The 23,299-nt window shown below is 35.8% G+C and overlaps 1 protein-coding gene across 1 annotated transcript in view; it reads right to left on the bottom strand.

Annotated features, from left to right (window-relative positions):
* Nucleotides 1-1,373: 1,373 nt before the first annotated feature.
* Nucleotides 1,374-23,299, bottom strand: part of FZD3 (frizzled class receptor 3) — a 40,083-nt gene continuing 18,157 nt past the window's right edge. Inside the window, exons 3-6 of the mRNA XM_078068252.1 lie at nucleotides 9,341-9,537; nucleotides 2,421-3,438; nucleotides 2,105-2,169; nucleotides 1,374-1,410 (exon numbers count right to left, since the gene is read on the bottom strand). Of these exons, the coding sequence (XP_077924378.1) occupies nucleotides 1,374-1,410; nucleotides 2,105-2,169; nucleotides 2,421-3,438; nucleotides 9,341-9,537 (1,317 nt within the window). The remainder of the gene's footprint in view (nucleotides 1,411-2,104; nucleotides 2,170-2,420; nucleotides 3,439-9,340; nucleotides 9,538-23,299) is intronic.

Below are 23,299 nucleotides of genomic sequence, written 5' to 3' on the forward strand. Positions count from 1 at the left end.
AGTAGGCACTCTTCTAAACGCGTGCATGTATACTAAGAACAACCCGAGGAAGTAGATTCTGCTTATTTCTAATACTATCTATTATTATTTTAATACTATTAGATTCTATTACTCATTTTACAGATGAGGAATTAAAGCAGAGAAGTGAAGCTGGCCTAAGATTATAAAGTTAGTAAATAGTGAAAGTAAGATATGAAGCCAGGATTTGTGCTCCAGAGTTTAAAGCTTAATTACCATGTTACTGTTATAATGTCATTCTCTATTCTTTTCAGTATATCATAAATAATTAATTTCCAATGTTATTTCTGTATGTTGGAAATTAAAAACACTTTTAACCCATGACCACAAAAAAAAAAAAAGCATATACACACATACATATTTCTGTGCAGCTCACACTGGTTCTAAAGATGCTGAAAGAATTCTAGGAATGTCCTGAAAATAGTGGCATCCCAACTACTCTATCAATTTATATATTTGAGGTTTGGTATTTTTTAGATTGTTATTTTATAATCAAACATTATTTTTCAGTAGTCCTCAGATAATATATATCTGGAATCTTAGATAACTTATATAAAGAAGCATATGATGTAATTCAACCATCTCTTTCTCTCTCATTAGAGGCAAAATTCCATTACTTAGCTTCAGGCCTGAAAACTCATATTAAGAGTTTTTAATAAGTCATTCTGTCAAGAAATTCAATTTCAATCATTCATTTTTTCTGGTCTCTCAATATAAGTTGTTTTTTAAAAGCCCATAGCTAATACTTATACAATAATAAATTGGCATTCTCAGTCATTAAATATTTATCAGCATTGGGGTGCCTGGGTGGCTCAGATGATTAAGCTTGTCTGCCTTCGGCTCAGGTCATGATCCCAGGGTCCTGGGATCGAGCCCCACATCGGGTTCCTGGCTCAGCGGGGATCCTGCTTCTCCCTCTCCCTCTGCCTCTCTCCCTGCTCATGCTCTCTCTCTCTCTCTCTCTCTCTGTGTATCTCTGTGTCTCAGATGAATAAATAAAAAAAAAATCTTAAAAAAAAATATTTATCAGCATTGATTATGTGCTAATCACATACTCCTTGTCCGTGGTACCACTGTTACCATTTCTTTTTTTTTTTTTTTTTTTAAGATTTATTTATTTATTTTAGGGAGAGAGAGAGAGTGAGAGTGAGTGAGGGGTGTGGGAGAGGTGTGGGGCAGGGGCAGAGGAGGGAGAGGGAGAGAATTTCAAGGACACACCCCGCTGAGCACAGAGCCCACAGGGGGCTCAATCTCAACCCTGAATTCATGACCTGAGCCAAAACCAAGAGTCAGACGCTCAACCAACTGAGCCACTCAGGCACCCCTACCATTTCTTAAAAATGTCTTTTCTCCATCTACATAGCCACATTCTCAATGTTATCATCCACTAACCTATAGAATATGTATTCAAAAAATATGAAAATATGAAAAAGAAGTTCTTGCTTTCAAAGACTTCACTGTCTAGCAGGAGAAAGAGACAAACAAGAATTATCTATAATACATAAATACTTTAAAAAAGGTAATTAAACCTTAACAGTCAGGAAAGATGAAAGGATGGCTGGTGCCCTTTTAACAGCTAACCTGGAACGTGAACAGGAGACAGCAATGGAGACTGTTCTTTCGAGAAAACTTATCTTAAAAGGAAGAGAGGATGATAGCTAGGGGCACAGGTTCTAGAGAAGGTTTTAAGATAGAGAAATACTTAGCATCAACTATTCTGAACTACTTTCCTTGCTACATTCCTCTCCTAACACTAAATCCCAGTCTGGATATAAGCAAGTCACTTAACATTTCTAAGCCCGACGAGAGAGATGTTTAAGAACTCTAAATTATGAGGAAAATTGAATAAATTACCTCTAACGTTCTTTCTAGACCTAAAATTCTATGATTCTGTCACTATGATTATCTGACCTGTTTAAATTCAAAGGTAAATCATAAAATATTCAGTATGCAAAAAAGAAAAACCAAGACCAATTAAGAGATGAACTAGTTTATACAATTGCATTCTATTACTTTTGCAAAACAGTTAAAACAATTCCTCTTCTGGCCATCAGTAAAATTTTCACAAAAGACAATGCATTTTTACCAATTGGTAAAGAGCTTCTCACCCTCAAACCTGTAGACTTCTAAACAATCCCCAAGCAAACTGTTCTGTGACAACAGAAGTAAATTGCTTAAAAGCCCATAGCTTAGACTTGTAAAAGTCATCTTTTAAATGGAAGAGGATTATAGAAACATGTACATTACATTCTTTCTACAATATATTTGTTCATTATCTTTAAAATTTTAATGTACAGGTTCATAAACAGTTTTTTTTTAAAAACTAGCTAAGATTAGATCTTCACAGTAATATGCTTTTTCACTATCACACATTCTGAAATTTAGAACAAGGTTTCCCTTACCTGATATGGACATGGAATGTGATATTCTCTGCAGCGTTCTTGTATCCATGTTGTTTCCCAGATGCCACGGTAAGCTTGTTCATAAAAGTAGCATCCAATTACAACCAAGAGTGGTACGAGATAAAGAATGCTGAAAACACCAATCCGGATCATAAACTTCACCAACTTATCTTGGTTCTCCTTTTCTAATGGAATTTCAATTCGAACTCTGTTTAGGGATATAATGCCAGCTAAGAGGAGAGAAACTCCAACTACCACATACAGGCAGAGGGGAGCAAGAACAAAATATCTCAATGCATCAACATCGTAGAGGCCAACAAAACACACGCCACTGATATTGTCACCTTCAATTTTATTCATCGCTAAAAGGATGATAGTTAGAGTTCCAGGGATGCCCCATGCACTGGCGTGAAATAGCAATGCTTTCTTCTCAATAGCTTCACTACCCCATTTTGGCACAGCTGCCAAGAACCATGTGATGGTAAGAATTACCCACCAAACACTGCCAGCCATAGTAAAAAAATAGAGTACCATAAAAAGCATGGTACAGGCTTTATTATGAGATCCTTGTGTCACTGTGGAAGCCTTATACTGTGCAGGGCTAGATGCATTGCAGGCTACTCGGTCCTCAAGCAAAAACCCAATGAAGAAAATTAATGATACCATCATGTAGCAGACAGCATAAAATATAATAGGTCTTTCAGGATAACGGAATCTTGTGACATCAATCAAAAAAGTTAAAAAAGTAAACAACGTGGCAGAGAGGCAAATGATTGAAATCAATCCTATGAAGTATCGAGCAAATGAAAGTTCTTCTCTCCTAAAGTACATATTTGGACAAGGAGGTGAACAATCACGCACGTGTAAAAAAGAATAACCAAGATCAGGATCAATTTTCAACTCTCGAGGACACCAAAAACCATAGTCCCTCTGCACTGCCACTGGAGCTCCTTCAGTAGGATCACCAGCTAAATTCAGATCCACAAGTCGAGGATATGGCTCATCACAATCTGGGAACCTAAAAAAATACAAGATGAGAACCATTTTCACTTATTGGGAAGTCTATTGATACTTAACAATTTGGATTTCCAAATTTAGCACTCATGACCTTATTCATTCTAATATCCTTGGAGTACAATTACATTAAGTAGGAATAAAGTAAATGTTGATTCTTGTTTATGGGCCATACAATTAGACTGTCCATTGTTGATCAAAAAATGATATGGTTTTATACTTAATTTAGTTTTGGCTTCAAAAACAATACTTTTTTTAAGTTTATTTTTTTTTTTTAGTAATTTCTACTCCCAACATGGGGCTTGAACTCACAACCCCTGAGAACAAGAGTTGCATGCTCTTCTAACTGAGCTAGCCAGGTGCTCCAAAGAGTATTCTTTTAATTAAAATAGTCTAAAATAGCCATCAACAAGTAACACTGTATATAGAGAGTATTTAAGACACACACTTTAAAATAAGATTTTAAAATATATAGATTATTATAAAAGAAATGAATACATAGCTCTAACAAAAGAGTAGCTTTTTCTCAATCTTTAACTAGTTACCTTAGATTCAGTGGAACTTCCTTAAGCAGAAATGTTAAAAAATCTTTCCCAAATGCATAGCCCACGGTGTTTTGAATTACATTAGCAATAAAAAATCCTTATAAGTGGCTGAGTTTTTAGGTCTTTTCTTCCCATTTTATATTTGCTCCCTGCTTAGCATATTGATTAATTACAGTCCTTCTAAGGTCTCTAATGTGAACTACTTCTTTCTTACCACCCCTAATTTCTCTCCAATCCATTACATTCTCTAACTCAGTTATTCTCAAACTTTGGTGTACATAAGAAAAACTTAATATTGTTTTTAAAATAAAAGTTCAGGGGCACCTGGGTGGCTCAGTTGGTTAAGTGCCTGCCTTCGGCTTAGGTCATGATCCAGGACTCCTGGGATCAAGCCCCAAGTCGGGCTCCCTGCTCAGAGGGGAGTCTGCTTCTCCCTCTTTCTCTGCTCCCCCTCACTTGTGCTCTCTCTCTCTCTCTCTCACTCTCTCAAATAAATAAATAAATAAAATCTTTTAAAAAATAAATAAAAATAAAAATTCTTGGGGCGCCTAGGTGGCTCAGTCAGTTAAGCATCTACCTTCAGCTCAGGTCATGATCCCGGGGTCCTGGGATCGAGCCCCGTGTCGGGCTCCCCGCTCAGCAGGGAACCTGCTTCTCCCTCTCCCTCTGTCCTCTTGCTTGTGCTCTCTCTCTTGCTCTAATAAATAATAAAATCTTTAAAATAAATAAATAAGAAAATTCCTGCTTCCCACCACCACAAATCATATTACAGTATACCTGTGTGAGGGCCCAGAAATTTGCATTTTAGCAAGTCTCCAAAGGGACAAGATCTGCAGACTTGAGAAAGTATCACAGCTGCAGGACAAATAAAACGGGTTTGTGGTGCAGACATGAGTAAGGATACCATTCTCATGAACTTCTTGCATCTTCAATTGTCTTGCCTGTATCAGTTCCTAAGCCTTCAGACTCCCACTAGCTAGATGTCTAACAGTTTATATGCATCAAATAGTTTCCAAGAAACCATCGTTGATATTAAGTTTGACAAAAACATGCATAACCTTATGCTGTAGCTGATTAATCTTTTATTTTCTAATATAATCCATTTTCTTCACTGGACTTGGAATTATAAATCTAAATGAGAGAAACTTATTGCATTTAAGCATTTGTTTATATCCTGCAGTATGTCAGGCATTAAACATAAAAAGACAAAAAACCAGGCTTTCTATCCTGCAGTCTAAAAGGAGATACAAACTTGTAAATACAAAATTCAGCAGTGGGATATATGAACAAACTCTATATAAAGTATAAAAATAATACAAAGGATTAATTCTTCCAAAGGATGAGATTATGAAAGACTTCATAAAATAAGACCCTCAAATACAGGATTTTGAGTCAGTATTTGACAGTTCCGGTGGTATGCCAATCAGTATTCTAGCAAGAAATGCAAGCAATGGCAAAGAGATTTGAACAGGGTAGTTTAATATTGCTGGAGCATGAAGTGGGCATGACTTGTGACAGGAGATCAGGTCGGAGAGATAAGCATGTTGCAGAAGACAGAGAGAACAGTGATACAAAATTTAAAACCATGTAAAGTTATACTTTATGCTTTTATGGCTGTGTTTGTATACCCAATTGCCACTCAATATATATATACTTCACTCTATAACCTTTCCAAAAACCAAACTCTTGATTTCTACTCCTTAAGTTTCCCCATTTCCATAAGTGGTAATTCCATTCTTCTAGTTGCTCAGGCCAAAAACCTTGGGGTCATCCTTGAAATCCTTTCCCTCTAATACATACCTCACAATCTACCAGCAATTTCTATCATTGTACCTTATGACATATCTTCTCATTTCCTCCACTGCCTCTGTGCAGTTTGAGCCTAATATTAATACCTCTTCCCTGAACTTCTGGAGTGTCTCCCAATTGATCTCCATTTCCACACAGCAGTCAGTGATCCTTTACAGACATGCCACTCCTGTGCTCATGATCATGTCTCTCCTACTCTAAGTCCTCTAATGCTTTCCCACCTCACTAAGAGTCAAATCCAAATTCCGTATCAGAGCTACAAAGACCCTACGGCCAGTATTTTTCTGATCTGATATCCTTCCATTCTCCCTAACTTACTTGGCTCCAGATTCTCTGGTTCCCTTGTTCTTTGACTAATCCAAGCATGCTTCCATTTCAAAGCAGTTGCACTAACTGCTGTTTCCTATGCCTAGGTTATTCTTCCTTAGATATCTGGATCATTTGTTTCTCATTTCGTTAGGGTCCCTACTCTAATGCCTCTTTATCAAAAAGGCCTTCCCCAATATCACCATAGAAAAGAGTCCTTCTGCTTCCACCCAACCCTATTCTTTTTCTTATTAGCATTCATTACCATCTGGCATTATCTATTTATTTGTTCTCTCTCCCACCACTACTAGAATTTTAGTTCCATAAGAACCAACACTATATTTTGTTCATTACTTATCTTTAGCATCTAGACTAATGCCTAACACACAGGACACATCCAATTAATATTTGTTGAGTTAATGATTGTTGAATAAACATATTCATATAGACCTAACCCAGGTAATTAGAAAGATGACTAGGAGCAGTGTCAAAATGGGAGCAGAGATATTAGTTGATTCAAATAATATCAGAATTAAAACCAGATAAGGCAGGGGCACCTGGCTGGCTGAGTTGGTAGAACATGTGACTCTTGATCTCCAGGTTCTAAGTTCGAGCCCCATGTTGGGTGTAGAAATTACTTAAAAAAAATAAAACATCTTAAAAAGAAATAAAGCTAGTTAAGGTTGTGGGAATGAGACAGATATGAAATTAGTTAGATAAAAGCAATACAGTTTGTAACTGATTGGATGTGGGAGCTAAGGTCAATGAAGGAGGAACAGAAGGTGACTTACAGAGAATTAAAAAATGAGCAAAGGAAAATCAATGTTAGACATGTTGAAATTGAGGTATTTGAGACAAATGCAGGCTAGGATTTCCAATGGCTGCTAGATATGCAGATTTGGAACTCAGCAAGAAGATGTCAAAGCTATAGATTTAGGTGTAGGAGTCAGCAGCAAATGAGTAAGAGTTAAAATGAGTGAGATGAGATCATCCTGGGAAAGCACAAAGAATCAAAAAGAATAGGAACAGAACTCTGGAAAGCACCAATACTCAAGGGGTAGTAAGAGGAAGAGGATCCAAAAAAAGAAATTAAGAATAATTGGTCTGAGAAATAGCAGACCAGAATAGTTCACATATGATGGCTTAAATGATTTTCATGAAAAGAGGGCAAGCTGAGGTTGAGGAGAATTAGTATGAAATACAGAATAAAGGTGAAATATGGGTTTGAAGTGAGTGATACAGATTTGACAGAGGTGCTGAGAGGAATAAACAGAGATTATTCTGTTGACCAATCTGGAAATTTGCCAAAGACAAACAGCAAACAGAACTGCTACGGTTGACATCTTAAATATATAGCACAATTAATTTGTAAGAAATGGGTTGAATCAATCCAGTTGGAAATCTGAACAAGTTCAGTAGAAGGAATGAGTTGAAATTGCTAGCAAGAGTGTCATTTCAAGTGATAGACCACAAAGCTTAAGTAAGGAAATAAATGAGATTAGGAAGAGGGATATTAGGAGAGGGGAAAAAAAACCCCAAAGTCTTGGAGTGTCCAGGTAGTTCAAGAGCAATAGGAACAAGAATAGGAGAGATGTGGAAGAATGAAAGGTTGTTATAAAAGACCGGTTTGCCAGAATTTAAGGTTTCATAGTTAGTCAATGCCAGGCAACAGTGAGGACATAAAACAGATTTAATCCCATCAAAATAATGAATATGATAATGAGATTTCTATACTTGTATATAAACTATTAATATAAAAAGACCACTAAATAATGGGAGTTAGCTACAAGAAACATAAAATAGAGTTCCTGCCCAAGTAATTCATAACTGTTATTATAAACACCAAGAAATTAACAGACTTCTAAAAGAGGGGCTGTAAACACTTCCACATGTTTGGGGATAAAGTGGATGAATGGTTACATGGGACTAGATAAGGAAACATGTTAAACAGGTGGGAAATAGAGTAGACAAATACGAGAAAGCAAAATGTCAGTGAACTGACTATAAGAAACTGATATGTTTTATTTCTGAAGTTTTTCCAAATGCCAAATGAGAGTAACAACACCTGCTTTTTACCCACCTCCAAGGGCTATTTTTAGATGACAAAATTAATTTTAATATGAAGGAGAAAAAATGTTCATTGCAGCATTACTGATAACAGCAAACACCCAGAAATAACTTAAATGACCATCAATAGGAAATGGTTAAGTAACTATGGAATATTAATATAGTAGTCCATTACGTAGCAATTAAAAGGAATGAACCAAACCTACAGATATAAATATACATATATTTTTAAATTTTAATGTTGTTTATAGATCTGTATATATGTAGTAAGAGTATAAAAACAAATATAGAAATGATTAACAACATAGTCAACATAATTATTACCTCATCTCTGGGGAGGAAAGAAGGGAATGAAATCAAGATGGGTACCAAGGAAGGAACTTTCAGCTCTACCTGTATTATTTCTTAAAAAAAAAAAAAAGTGACTAATCCAAGTATCACAAAATGTTAAGACTGGATAAAGTTAGACAACAATAGTACATATGCATTTATCTTATCATTCCTTATTTCTGAAACATTTCACAATACAAAAAGGTACATTATTATATTAGAAATATAGTATTACTCTATACATTATTACTAACAATAAACATTCTCTCATATAAATCTATAAGACTGTCTAGTAAACATCCTCAAATCTTTAGGAAATGCTTATAATCTATATTTTGGAAGTGATCTGAAAAGTATCTGACATTTCCTAATTCTGGTTTGTTAATTCATGACAAAAAAAGAGTTGACAGAACTACTTTAGTCATTAACACGTCTAAATCATACAGATATTTAATTTCCACTAAGTCATCATTAAAGACATTTAATGCTGAGGTAATGAATGATTATTTTCTTCTCTATATTTTCTAATTGCATTACTAATAGCATTACTTGTATAACCAGAAAATAAATTTTTTGACGGAAGAAAAATCAACTTTATGTCTTGATTGTTTTTCTTAATTCTTTTAAAAATTTCTTCATTGAAATGTTTTTTCCTTTTCTATCTTTTCATTTAGTGATTTCAAGTTCCTAAGGAAATGAACAATTCTGAGGCCATGAAACTGCTGTTCAAAATTAAGATTAATACATACTTCAAAAAAAGTTTTGAAAAACTGATGAATTAGAGAACAAGTAATTTTAAACATACTGTAGCATTAAGTAATGATCCATGAAAATCTATGATTTTCGCACCTACTGCATTCCATATCTTCAGGCCAAGGAACACCAAACATCTCCATGAGCTCCGAACACTCACTGTAAGCCCGCTGACACAGCCTACGACAGGGAAGTGTGACACGTCCATATTCCATACAAATAGGAGCATAGAGTGCACAAAGAAATGGCCGAAAATCCCGAGAACAATCCAGATTCACCATTGGGTGGAATGGCTAGGAAAAAGTTAAAATTGAATAATTAGAGAAAGAATTGTATACAAGTTAAAGCTTCCAAAATAGAATATTACAATATTCTTTTTTTTTCCATTTTAAAAATTTCTGAAGGCTATTAAAATTTCTGAAGGAAAGTTTTTGGTTTTTGAAACAAAATCCTCTTCTATATCCCTAAAGATTCTGAATTGATTGAGACTGAGGTGTATTTCAGAAACTATATGTGTATTTTATTAGTTAGAGGCGATATTAATGAAGAGGCAGGACTGAGAATCACAGTATGATCCATTTTACATAGGAAAGAAAATCCATAAAAGATATGTGCCAAATGCTCAAAGTGATTATTGCTTGGTGACAGGATTATAAGAGATTTTAATTCTCTTCCTTTTATGTATTTCAATTTCTACATTTTCTTCAACTAACAAGTATCAACAGGAGAGAGCAGACAAAATGCTAAAAGAGGAAAGGGAGTGGGAGTGGAGGAAGAGAAGTAGTTATACATAGCAGTAGTTATTTTGAGAGTGAGGGAGAGGGAAGGATCTCTCACATTTGTCTCATATCTTCCTGTTCTTGTTACATTAAAAAAAATTTTTTTAAACTGATATCACATGACATAAACAGAACTAACACTGTAAACTGATACTAAGGAAACAAAAGGAGAAAATAGTGGCCCCAGACATAAAACCATGCTTAAATAATCATTATAACCACAGGAATAGATCAAATATCCCAATAAGTATGCATCTGAGTTTTTTACTATTAAATATTTTTTCACTTATTTATATAATAGTTTCAGAATCATTGCTGATTTTGATCTGGTAACAGATATTCTCACCACTAAGCCTTTCTATTGAGTAAGAATCAATCAATTTTTACATTGATATATAATATTTTCCAAAGGCCTCCTATACAAGATGCAGTCAGAAAACCAAGAGTCACTTAAAGAAACTGAGTTAACTGTATAATGGACATGGTACCCAACATATAACAATAAACTATATGTGACCATCACTCCCAAGGATGAAGGAGTAGCTTGTGTTAAACCAATGTTTCCATCAAGAACAATTTTAAAATATAGAAAAACAGTTTTAAAACATCTATTTAAAGCTACTGAAGAACTGTTGAAGCAAAACAACTAGAGAGACCAAGAATATAGAGAGTAGGAAACATGGAAAGGGGCCTGATAAGTGCAGCTGCTTTTCCAAGGAGGCATTCATTGAATCTGGGCATAAGGCAAGAGGCTGAGAATCAAGCTTTGACTAGGCTGGTGCTAGAAACCAGCACAGCTTTGGTGGTCTTACAAGGCCACAGACAAAATTCAAAATGAAAGGAATAAGACGTAGGTGAGAAGGGGAAGTGCCAAGGATTGAGTCTGACACAGAGCCAATTTTCCCTTCAAGAAATCTGAAAATTCTGAAGCTGCATGAGGAAGGAGCTAAGAAGCTAAGCAGAAAGCCTCTGAAAAGCAGAGTGGAGATTTTGGTAGTTTTATCATACTGAGGAAACATGGATTACAGTTCAAGTCCTACCAGGGGAACTGAACATACCAGACTCTCAGCTGGAAGCCTCTGAATAGCTACACTCTAGTTGCAGTGGCAAATCAGAAGGAGGCAGAGACCTACCAAAAGTGTAACCCTGCCTCAACTCAGCTCAGGCCCTGATGGAATTAAGGTGATCCACCATTTATCTGCTAATTAGAAGAAAGGGTGAACTTTCTCTGGAGTAATAGAACATCATCTGGAACCTCACCAACATTTCGTAATGTCTAACACTAAAAAAAAAAATTACTAGGTATTTCAAGAGACAGGACCATATGGGGTGTCTGGGTGGCTTAGTTGGGTCAGCCTTTGGCTCAGGTCATGATCTCAGGGTCCTGGGATCCGGCCCCCCATGAGGCCTTCTGCTCAGCGGGGAGTCTGTTTCTCCTTCTCCTTCTGCCCCTTCCCACCTGGCTCATGTGCCCTCTCTCTCTCTCCCCTCAATCTCTCTCTCTTTCTCTGTGTGTCAAATAAATAAATAAAATCTTTTAAAAAGAGAGAGAGAGAGAGAGGAGACAGGACCATATGATTAAAACCAAGAAAAAAAATTACAACGTTTTGGTGATCCAGCTATTGAGCTTAAAATACAAGACTGTATATAACTATGTCAAATATGTTCAAGAAAATAACAATGAAGAATTTCGGAATCAAGTGGAAATTTTGTAACTGAAATATACAATTGGAATTAAGAACTCATTAGATTTATCAGAAGACAGAATTGGCAAAACAAAAAACAAAGCAATAGGAAATATCCAAACAGAAGCACACAGACCGAGAAATACTGAAAAATACATTAAAAAAACATAAGAGACATGTGAAACGTGGGAAAGCCTAAGATATACATAACTGGAGTCTTAAAAGGTGGGGAGAAAGAGAATGGGCAGAGGCACTATATAAAAATATGATGACTGAGAATTTTCTAAAACTAATTGAAGATAACAATCTACAGATTCAAAATCTTCTGCAAACCCCAAAAAGGATAAATATAAGAAAATCACATCTAGGCAAATGTTAAATTGTTGAAAACTAAAGAAAAATATCTGAAAAGCAGCCAATGGGGGGGCAGGGAGATAATTTACCTTTAACAGAGCAACAGTTAACACTCAGAGCTGACTTTGGAAAACTATAAAACAATAGAATGACTTACTTAAAGAGCTAAGGAAAAATAACTGCAAACTTATAAGTCTATAGCCAGCAAAAACATCCTTCATAAATGAAGGCAAAATAAAGACATTTTCAGACAGACAAAAAAATCAGTCACCAGCAAAGCTGCACTCAAGTGTTCTTCAGGCAGAAGGAAGATGATCAAAGATGAAAACTCAAAAGTACTTAAAAGCAACAAAAGGGGTGAATATGTGGGAAAATATAAACGAATACCCCCTGTACCAATAAAAAATAATAATGTCTTAAAATACATACAAAACACATATATATATATTTTAAGATTTTATTTATTTATTTGACAGGGAGAGAGAGATAGTAAGAGAGAGAGAGCACAAGCAGGGGCAGCAGCAGGCAGAGGGAGAGGGAGAAGTAGGCTCCTTGCTGAGCAAGGAGCCCGATGTGGGGCTCAATCCCAGGACTCTGAGTTCATGACCTGAGCTGAAGGCAGACACTTAACCAACTGAGCCATCCAGATGCCCCCAAAACACAGGTATATTAATATGCATAATAATAAAATGGAAAAGATGGGAGGCCAGAGGGAACACTAATGGGGTAGTGGTTAAAATAATGATTTTATTAAGAGTATTATAAGTCATAGGTACATATCATAATTTCTAGGGTAAACAATAAAAGAATGCACAATGAGGTAAAACAGAGGGAAACAGTAGAACACAAAAGGAGACAAGATCGGAGAGAAAAAGAAATGCAAAACAGTTTGGACACATTGAAATCAAATAGTAAGATAGTAAATATTAGCCCAAGTACAACAGTAATTACATTAGATATACATGGATTAAAAACTCTAAGTAAGGGGTGCCTGGGTGGCTCAGTTGGTTAAGTGTCTGCCTTCGGCTTGGGTCATGATCCCAGGGTCCTGGGATCGAGCCCCATGTCGGGTTCCCTGCTCTTTTGGGGAGCCTGCTTCTCCCTCTCCCTGCCGCTCCCCCGGCTTGTTCTCTCTCTGTCAAATAAATAAGTAAAATCTTAAAAAAAAGAAAAACAACTTTAAAAAAGACTAAGAGTTTGGACTACGTAAAAACAAAAACAAAAACACTATGCTGTTTACAAAGACACATTTTTCAATATAAAGAAACAGGTTAAAAGTAAAAGAAAGGTAAACGGTAATGCAAGAACTAACCAAAAGAAAGAGTAGATTTTATGACAAGAAGTGTTCCCAGAGATAAAGGGCATTTCATAAGACAAAAGAATCAATTCACCAATACTAAAAGGTAGATCTAAACATATATAGACCACTTAACATAGCTTCAAATTATTTTAATTAAAAATAGACAAAACTAAAAGGGAAAATGTACAAAGCCACACTCCGAGTGAGAGATTGATACACTTCTCTCAGTAAGCGACAGAAGAGCAAGACAAAAATTCTGTAAGAATACAGAAAATCTAAACAAGCCAATTACAAATTTGATCTAAATAACATTTATAATCATGATCTCTAACAATGACTGGATCCTATTTAACAGACACATGGAATCTTTATCAAAATTGGCCATATTCTAGATCCTAAAGCATGCCACAACAAACTTGAGAGAATTTAAATCAGTCACAGAAAGTTCTATGACTAAAATGTAAGTAAGGTATAAATCAATTACAGAAAAAGCCCAAACCCAACTGCTTGAAAATTTGGAAATTAGACAACAAACTCCTAAATAACCCATAATTAACAAAGGGAATCGTAAGAGAAATGTAAGTTATATATATAATTATATAGATTATATAATCTATGTATAAATGTAAATAAAGACAAATATCAGCAAAAGCTGTACTCAGAGAAAATTTACAATCTGATATACACATATCAGAAAATAAGAAAGCCTGGGGTGCCTGGGTGGCTCAGTCGTTAAGCTTCTGCCTTGGGCTCAGGTCATGATCTCAGGGTCCTGGGATCAAGCCCCGCATCGGGCTCCCTGCTCAGTGGGAAGCCTGCTTCTCCCTCTCCCACTCCCCCTGCTGGTGTTCCCTCTCTCGCTGTGTCTCTCTCTGTCAAATAAATAAATAAAATCTTAAAAAAAAAAGAAAAGAAAATAAGAAAGCCTGAAAATAATCAATGACTTAAGCTCCATCTTAAGAAGCTAGAAAAAGAATGGCCAAACTTAGGGATGTATAAGGAAGGCAATAACAAGAAAAGAAACAAATTGAATTATCAATATCAGGAATGAAGGAGAGAACATCACTAGAAAAATAATGTAGATACTATAAATAATAAATTTGAGGGGTGCCTGGGTGGCTCAGTTGTTAAGCATCTGCCTTCGGCTCAGGTCATGATCCCAGGGTTCTGGGATCGAGCCCCGCATCGGGCTCCCCGCTCCGTGGGAAGCCTGCTTCTCCTTCTCCCCCTCCCCCTGCTTGTGTTCCCTCTCTCGCTGTGTCTCTTTCTGTCAAATAAATAAAATCTTAAAAAATAAATAAATAAATAAATAAATTTGACATGATGAAATGAACAAATGCCTTGGGGAAAAAAATCACAATTTACCAAAACTCATAAAAGTTTATCTTCTATCGACAAAGAAATTTAATCCATTATTAGAAATGATTCCCCCCAAAGAAAACTCTAGGCTAAGATGGCTTCAATAGAAAAATCTGTCAAACATCAAATCAAGAAGTCGCAGTAATCTCACACAAACTCTTCCTAAAAAAAGGGAAAAAGGAACCTTTCCCAATTCGTCTAATGAAATCATCCTAATTTTTATAACAAAACCCAACAGGAACTATCTAAGAAGAAAAATTATTCCTCATGATCATAGATATAAAACTTATATCAGTAAATTAATCCAGAATATGTAAAAAAGGAGTAATACACCACACCAAATGAACTTTTTTCCCTAAGGATAGAACACTGATTAACATCTGAAAAACCAGTTAATGTAATTAATGGCATTAACAGAAAAGGGGGGAAAAATCACATGATCCACTAATAATATAGATGTAGTAAAAGTATTAGATGAAATTCAACCCCGATTTATTATGAAAACTCTTTGCAGAGTAAGAAGAAATTTCCTCAAATCTTCTGGAAAGTACATACATCAAACCACAGCAAACCTCATACTTGGTGGAAAATTACTGAAAGCTTCCCAAAATCAAGGATGAGGCAAAAGTACCTGTCATCAACATCTTATTTAACACTGTACTGAAAGTCCTCACCAGGGCAGTAAGAAAAGAAAAAGAAATAAAAGGTAAAAGAATTAGAAGGAAAGAGATACAAAAATTAAAGGTACATGGATCAGAAAGAAAGAAACTATCATTATTCATAGATGACTTGTGTTCCAGTTACCAAACTTTTATCTCTCTGTTCCAAATTCACCCCTCAATACCTGCTCTATGATAATCGATGGGATTCATTCACCATTTCTCCTTTACAGTAAGCATGAGTTTAAACTTTCTCAACAAAGAGTGTTGGAGGAAGACTGCAGGGCAAAAGGGCTTCCTTGTTGGTTGTGGTTGCTGCACAGTCAGGCAGCAGTGCAAATGTAGTATCTATGATGCTCTGTCCCACCATGTGCCCAGAAAGGCCTCTTAGTAGCCTCACAATCACAGCATAGCTTGGTGACCCCCTTCCTGCAGCCCTTCCAATGTGGACATTGGATGCTTGAGGCCTTCTACCTGCAGCACTGCCCTGACTCCCTCCTTTTTGCTCCATCACCAGCTAACACTTGCCCATGTCCTGAAGACTTGCTTCCTCCTTGCCCAGCAAGTATGGACCAGCTCTGGCCCAGCCAACCCAGTGAATTTCTCTGCCATCCATTGAGCTGCGACTACATCACCTATAATTAAGGTCTGAGCCTTGGTGTCTGGTTTTCCCTTCCAAGACTGTCCCCCTCTGCCCTAGAGAACCCTGTTGAGCTCTCTATCTTATAAATACTCTTCTATACTAGCTTATTAATTCTTTCCTTGTTTAAATCATTGAGTGCTTCTGTCTTCTAATAGAACCAGACTAATAAAATCTGTTACAAAGAAAATCCAAGATAATCTATAAACCATTAGAATAAATGAATTTACCAAGAACACTGGATACAAAATTAATTAAGACAAAATTCATCTGTATTTCTACATTCCAGGAATATATTAAATGAAATTTTAAAATATCACCAATAGAAAAGGAAACTAAGAAAAAATTCCATTTTTAAGAGCATCAAAAAGAAAGCATAGCATCCTATACCTAGGAATAAAGTTAACCAGTGTGGTGCAAGACAGAAAATGATAAAGTATTACTGAAAGAAACTGAAGAAGACCTAATAAATAGACATCCATATTCATGGATTAAATGGCAATGTTATTGGTGATACTCCCTAACATGATCTACAGATTCAATCTCAAATAAGAGCTGGCTCTTTGAAACTACCAATAAAATTGATAAGTTTCTGACAAGACTTTTAAAGAAAAAGGAAAAACACAAATTACCAATATCAAGAATAAAAGAGAAGATGTCATTGAGGCTCTGTAGGCATTAAAAAGACAATAAGGGAATATTACAAACAACTCTATGCACATAAACTAGACACCTTAGATGAAGTAGACCAATTCCTCAAAGGCAGACTACCAAAACTCACCCAAGAGGAAACTATCTGATAATCTAATAGTCCTGTAACTACTAAAGAATTTGAATTTGTGGTTAAAAACCTCTAGAAAAAGAAATGTCCAGGTCAGATGGTTTCATAGATAAAATCTAACAACATTTAAAGAATAATTAACACCAATTCTAAACAATCTCTTCAAGAAAATAGCAAAGAAAGGAACACATCCCAACTAATTCTTTGAAGCAAGGGGTGCTCAATATTAAAACCAAACAAAAATAATACAAAAGAAGAAAACTACAGACTATTCCTCATGAACATAAATGTAAAGTCCTTAAAATAGTAGCAAAGCAAATCCAAATATATATTAAAAGCATTATATATCACAACCTAATAGGGTTTGCTCCAGAAATTCAAGGCTGGTTCAATATTCAAAAGTGAATTAATGTAATCCATATTAACAGGCTAACAGAAAAATCACATTAACATATCAAATGATGCAGAGAAAGCACTTATGATTTTAACTTTTCAAAGAATTAGAAATAGAGGGTAACTTCCTCAACTTGATAAAGAGCATCTACAAACACCCTACAGCTATCATAATTAATGGCAAAACATGGATGTTTACCCCTAAGATTGGAAATAAGGGAAGGATGTCTGCTCTTACCACTCTTATTCAACATGGTACTAGAAATCCTGCCAACACACAATAAAGCAAGAAAAGGTATAGAGATTGGAAAAAGAAATAAAACTGTTCCTATTTGTAGTTAACATTACTGTCTACATAGAAAATCCCAAGGCGGGGCGCCTGGGTGGCTCAGTCATTAAGCGTCTGCCTTCGGCTCAGGTCATGATCCCAGTGTCCTGGGATCGAGCCCCGCATCGGGCTCCCTGCTCTGCGGGAAGCCTGCTTCTCCCTCTCCCCTCCCCCTGCTTGTGTTCCCTCTCTCACTCTGTCTCTCTCTGTCAAATAAATAAATAAAATCTTAAAAAAAAAAAAAAAAGAAAATCCCAAGGCATCTACAAAGAACACCTCCTTGAATTAGTGAGTTCTGCAAGACTGCAGGATATAAGAAAAACATACAAAAAAAACCCCAACTCTATTTTTTTTTTTAAGATTTATTTGTCCATTTTGAAAGAAAGAGGGAGAGAGAGCACACATGAGCTAGGGGGAGGGGCAGAGGGAAAGAATCCCAAGCAGACTCCCTGCTGAGTGCAGAGTCAGTCAAGGAGCTCAATCCCATGACCCAGAGATCATGACGAGCCAAAATCAAGAGTCGGATGTTTAACTCACTGAGCCACACAGGCACCCCAACGCTATTTCTTTTCTTTTCCTTTTTTTTAAGATTTTATTTATTTATTTGAGAAAGAGATAGAGAGAGCACAAGCAGGGGGCGGGGCAGAGGGAGAGAGAGAAGTAGGCTCCCCACTGAGCACAGAGCCCCACGCAGGGCTCCATCTCAGGACCCAGAGATCACAGTCTGAGTCAAAGTCAGATGCTCAAATAACCGAGCCATCCAGGTGCCCTGGCCTAACTCTACTTCTATATAAAACTGTATTCTATTTATAAAGAGCACATGAAAACTAAAACAATACACTTATAACCACAAAAAGAAAGAAAGAAAGAAAAAAGAAACACCTGGGTGTAATCTCAACAAAACATGTATAGGACTCATATACAGAAAACTATAAGTGATGACAAAATAAATTAAGGAATATAAATAAATGAACAGATACACACTGTATTAGTTTGCTAGGGCTGCTGTAACAAAGTACCGTAAACTGAGCGGCTTAACCAACAGAAATTCACTGTCTTACATTTCTGGAAGCTAGAAGTCTGAGATTAAGATGTTGGCAGAACCATGTTCCCTCTGAAGGTACAAGAGAAGGATCTGCTCCTAGTCTCTCTCCTAGTTTCTGGTAGTTCCTTGGATTGTGACAGCATAAATCTGATCTTCACTGCATTCTCCCTGTGTCTCTTCATTTCATCTTCCCTCTATGTGTGTCTGTCTGTGTCCAAATTTCCCTTTTCTAAGGACATCAGCCATATTGAATTAGGGCCTACTCCAGTATGACCTCATCTTAACTAATTACATTTGTAATGATCGTATTTCCAAATAAGGTCACATTTTGAGGTCCTGGGGGTTAGAACTTCAACATACACATTTTAGGAGGACTCAGTTCAACAAGTAACAACACTGTTCATGGGTTGAAGATTCAACATTAAAGTGCCAATTCTCCCCCAAATAATTTCCAGATTTAATGAAATTTCTACCAAAACGCAGCATGACTTTTAGTAGATAAAGATGAGTTTATTCTAAATTATATGAAAAAAACAAAAGAACAGATTTTGAAAAAAAATTGGGAAGAATCATGCTATCCAATTTTAAGACTTACTATATAGCTAACAGTGATCAAAACAGTGTGGTTATCAGTGGAGAGACAGATACAAAAGATCAATAGAACATAATAGAGAAGGGGCGCCTGGGTGGCTCATTTGATTAAGCATCTGCCTTCATCTGGGTTCATGATCCCAGGGTCCTGGGATTGAGCCCCACATTGGGCTTCCTGCTCAGCGGGGAGCTGCTTCTCCCTATCCTCTCCCCCTGCTTGGGCTCTCTCTCTCTCTGTCAAATAAATAAATAAAATCTTTAAAAAAATTTAAAAAAGAATAGAGAACCCAACATAAGGATGGACAATTAATTTTTGAGAAAGGAGCAAAAGCAATTCAATGGTGAAAGGATAGTTTTTTCAACAAATGGTGCTGAAGGTAGTGGATATTTATAGACAAGAAAATGAACCATACCTTATACAGATTAACTCAAAAGTGATGCATGGATTTAAATGTAAAATATAAAAACTACAAAACTTCAAACAAACACAGAAAAAATCTTCCAGACCAAGAGTTAGGTGAAGAGTTCTTACACCAAAAGGACAATCCATAAAAGAAAAAAAAATGGTAAACTGGAGTTAATTAAAATTTAAAACTTCTGTTCTCTTAAAGACCTTGTTAAAATGATGTGAAGACATACTACAGACTAGGATAAACTATTTGTAAACTATATTATCCAACAACGGATTTGTATCTAGACTATATATAGAAGTCTCAAAACTCAAAAGTAAGAAACAATTCAACTGCAATATGAACAAAAGACATAAACAGACATTTTACCAAAAAGGATTTATGAATGGCAAATGAGTACATGAAAAGACATTCATTATCAATAGCCATGAGGGAAATGTAAATTAAAACCACACAAAGTATCACTATATACATATTAGAAAAACTGAAATAAAAAATTTTAACAATACCAAATGGTAGTGAGAATGTAGGGAAAGTAAATCTCTCATACGTTGCTGGTGAGAATGTAAAATGGTACAACCACTATGGAAAATAGTTTAGCAGTTTCTAAAATTCCAAACATATGCTTCTCATATGATCCAGCAGTCACACCCCTGGGCATTTATCCCCCCCAAATAAAAATTTATGTCTGCACAAAAACCTGTACACCAATGGTCATAACAGCTTTATTTGTAATAGCAAAGAGTTGAAACAACTCAAATGTTCTCCAGTGGGTGGTTGATTAAACAAATTGTGGCATATCTGTTTAACAAAATATTCAGAAATTAAAAACAATAACTATTGACACATAGAACTTGTATGGTTATTATGCTCAATGAAAAAATCTCAAAAGATTACACACTGCATGATTCCATTTATATAACACTCTTAAAATGATAAAATTACAGATCAGAGAACAAAGTAATGGTTGCTCAGGATTGGGAAAAGGGAGGAGGGAGAAAGGAAGCATAAGGGAGTTCCTTAGTGGTGATAAAACAGTTAATTGTAGCAGTGGCTACATACATCTATATATGTGATAAAATCGCAAAGACTAGGAGCGCATGGTTGGCTCAGCCCGTGGAGCATGCGACTCTTGATCTAGGGGTTGTGAGTTGAAGCCCCACGTTGGGCATAGAGCTTACTTAAAAAAAAATTGTGAAGACTACACATACAGACACATGCATATACACACACAAAAATGAGTACATGTAAAAACTGGTGAAATATGATAAGGTCTATAGATAGTACCAAGGTTAACTTCCTAGTTTTTATCCTGTATGACAGTTATATAAGGTACTAGGACTGGGGTTGGGAGGGGGTGGGGACTAGGAAGAGTACACAGAATGTCTCTCTACTCTTTTTGCAATTTCCCATGAGTTTATAATTATTTTAAAATTAAAAGTTAAGGGGCGTCTGGTGGCTCAGTCGTTAAGCATCTGCTTTCGGCTCAAGTCATGATCCCAGGGTCCTGGGATGGAGCCCTGCTCAGCAGGAGCCTGCTTCTCCCTCTCCCACTCCCCCTGCTTGTGTTCCCTCTCTCGCTGTCTCTTTCTCTGTCAAATAAATAAATAAAATATTTTTTTAAAAATTAAAAGTTAAAAACATTATATTCACATGTTGATGATGTATGTACATACATCATACACAGACGCATATGTATGTCTTAAGTCTCAAAACTTGCTTGGTACTTAGCAACACATAAAATATCAACCAATCAGATATTGTTATGTTACTATGTTAGTAAAACCTCCATCTGTGAATTATAGATGAATTATAAAATTGATTTGAGTGATTATTTTGTGCTGCCTGCAATGAGCCTAAAGCTACAAGTTTATGCTCCTGCCACTTATTAGCTATAAGTACCCTGTGCTGTGTATCTCAGCTGGCAGGATTTACTGGCACTAAAGGGATAGGCAGTTAAGTGCCTTATACACATTATCTCATTTAATCCTTCTGATAATTATTAATCACATTTTATAATACATATGAAGAAAATGAGACATTAAAATTAAGTAACTTGCCCAAGATCACAGAGCTACAAAGACAGACCCAAGAGTCAAGACCCTGGCATTCCTATCTAGAGCCCTTGAACTTAACCAATTTTTTCCACATAACCTCTCTAAACCTCAGTTTTCTCCTCTGTAAAATGGTCCTAATAACATATAAATAACAATATATAAAATAGTTACCATACAGGACCCAGTAAAAGCTTAAAAGGGGATTAGGGAAGAGTTGCAAGTTAACAGAGCTATAGCAGTCCTATATGGTGGGCCTAAGGAACCCTGCTGAATTTGAATGTCCTGTTCTCAACAAGTGAAAGTCAACTGGAATGATGTCATTAAAAAGCAAAACAAAGCGTTGATGACTATTATGCTGGGTGAAGGAAACGAGAGATAAAAAAAATAGATACTGTATCATTACATTTATATAAAACTCTAGAAAATGAAAACTAATCCACAGTGACAGAAAACAGATCACTGGTTGCTTGGAGCAGGGAACGAAGAGGGGGGTAGACTACAAAGGCATATAAGAAAGCTTTTGAGGTAATGGAAATGTTCTCTATTTTGATTGTGTTGATGGTTTCACGGTACATACATGTGTCAAAACAGTGAACATTTTAAATGGGTCAACTTTGTTTTACACTAATTATACCTCAATAAAGCAGTTATATAAAAACAGAAATATCAGTATTTTTCAAATGAGCAAATTGCCTTGGTTTGAACTCACAATTTTTAACCTCAGCAAAATCAAAATTAAAAGAGGGAGCCTGAATACTGTAAAGTTGAGAATATATCAGATAATACTATTAAAGCTCTATCAAACAGAAAAACAATTTGATTAAATTTTTAAAGATTCCTGCTGCGTACCTCCTTAAATAGTAATACTTTTTGTTCACTAAATCAAGACCAGGGTATAGGAAGTTTACAAACTGAAAAGTAACTTTCTAAAATTAAATTTCTGGTTTCTACAACAAAGGTGCACTACACGGAAACTTCCATTCTTTGTTCAAATTCAAATCAACCAAGCCTTTGTACTCCCATTCTCTTTCTTCTTTCAAATTTCCATTCCTGTTACCATAGGAACCTGATAGCTGACAAGCCTTCAAGCACAGCAACAGCCCAAGCTTAGCAAGGGGTATGAAAAGAGGACAGAGTCAAAGGCCAAAATTTGACTCATGAGAATCAGAATTCCAATCTTTGTCACTCTACAAAGGGTCTGGTAACCATAGAAACTGTATCCTACTGCGTTTGGGAATGTTATGACTAAATTCACTAAATGTGAAACCAAATGTGGAATGGCCTTGGAAATTCAAAAAATTGTATTCATTCTATTTCAGATCCAAATTAGAATAAGAAGTTATTCAAAAACAACTTTTTAGAATAATTTCAAGTGATTTAAAAAACTCCTTTTCTGTAAAAATAAATTCTCAATAAGATCTAAAACTTTAAGAATTATTTTGTATTAAAAAATTCTAGGTTGAAAAACACCTTTAATCCTACAGATTTTTCTTCTACAAATCTCAATTTTAAAAAATGTCTTGAGATAGTGTACTAAATACTTTCCAACAATATTTCAGTAAGGTGGTTTACAGAAATTTGCCATTATGAGAGGAACACATTTATCTTCTTAAGTCAAAGGGGAATTCCCAGAGGAGCCCATAAAATTTGACTTTTAAGGAAGTTTTAGTATTT

The sequence above is a fragment of the Halichoerus grypus genome, chromosome 3 (assembly GCF_964656455.1).
Source record: "Halichoerus grypus chromosome 3, mHalGry1.hap1.1, whole genome shotgun sequence".
Lineage (NCBI taxonomy): Eukaryota > Metazoa > Chordata > Mammalia > Carnivora > Phocidae > Halichoerus > Halichoerus grypus.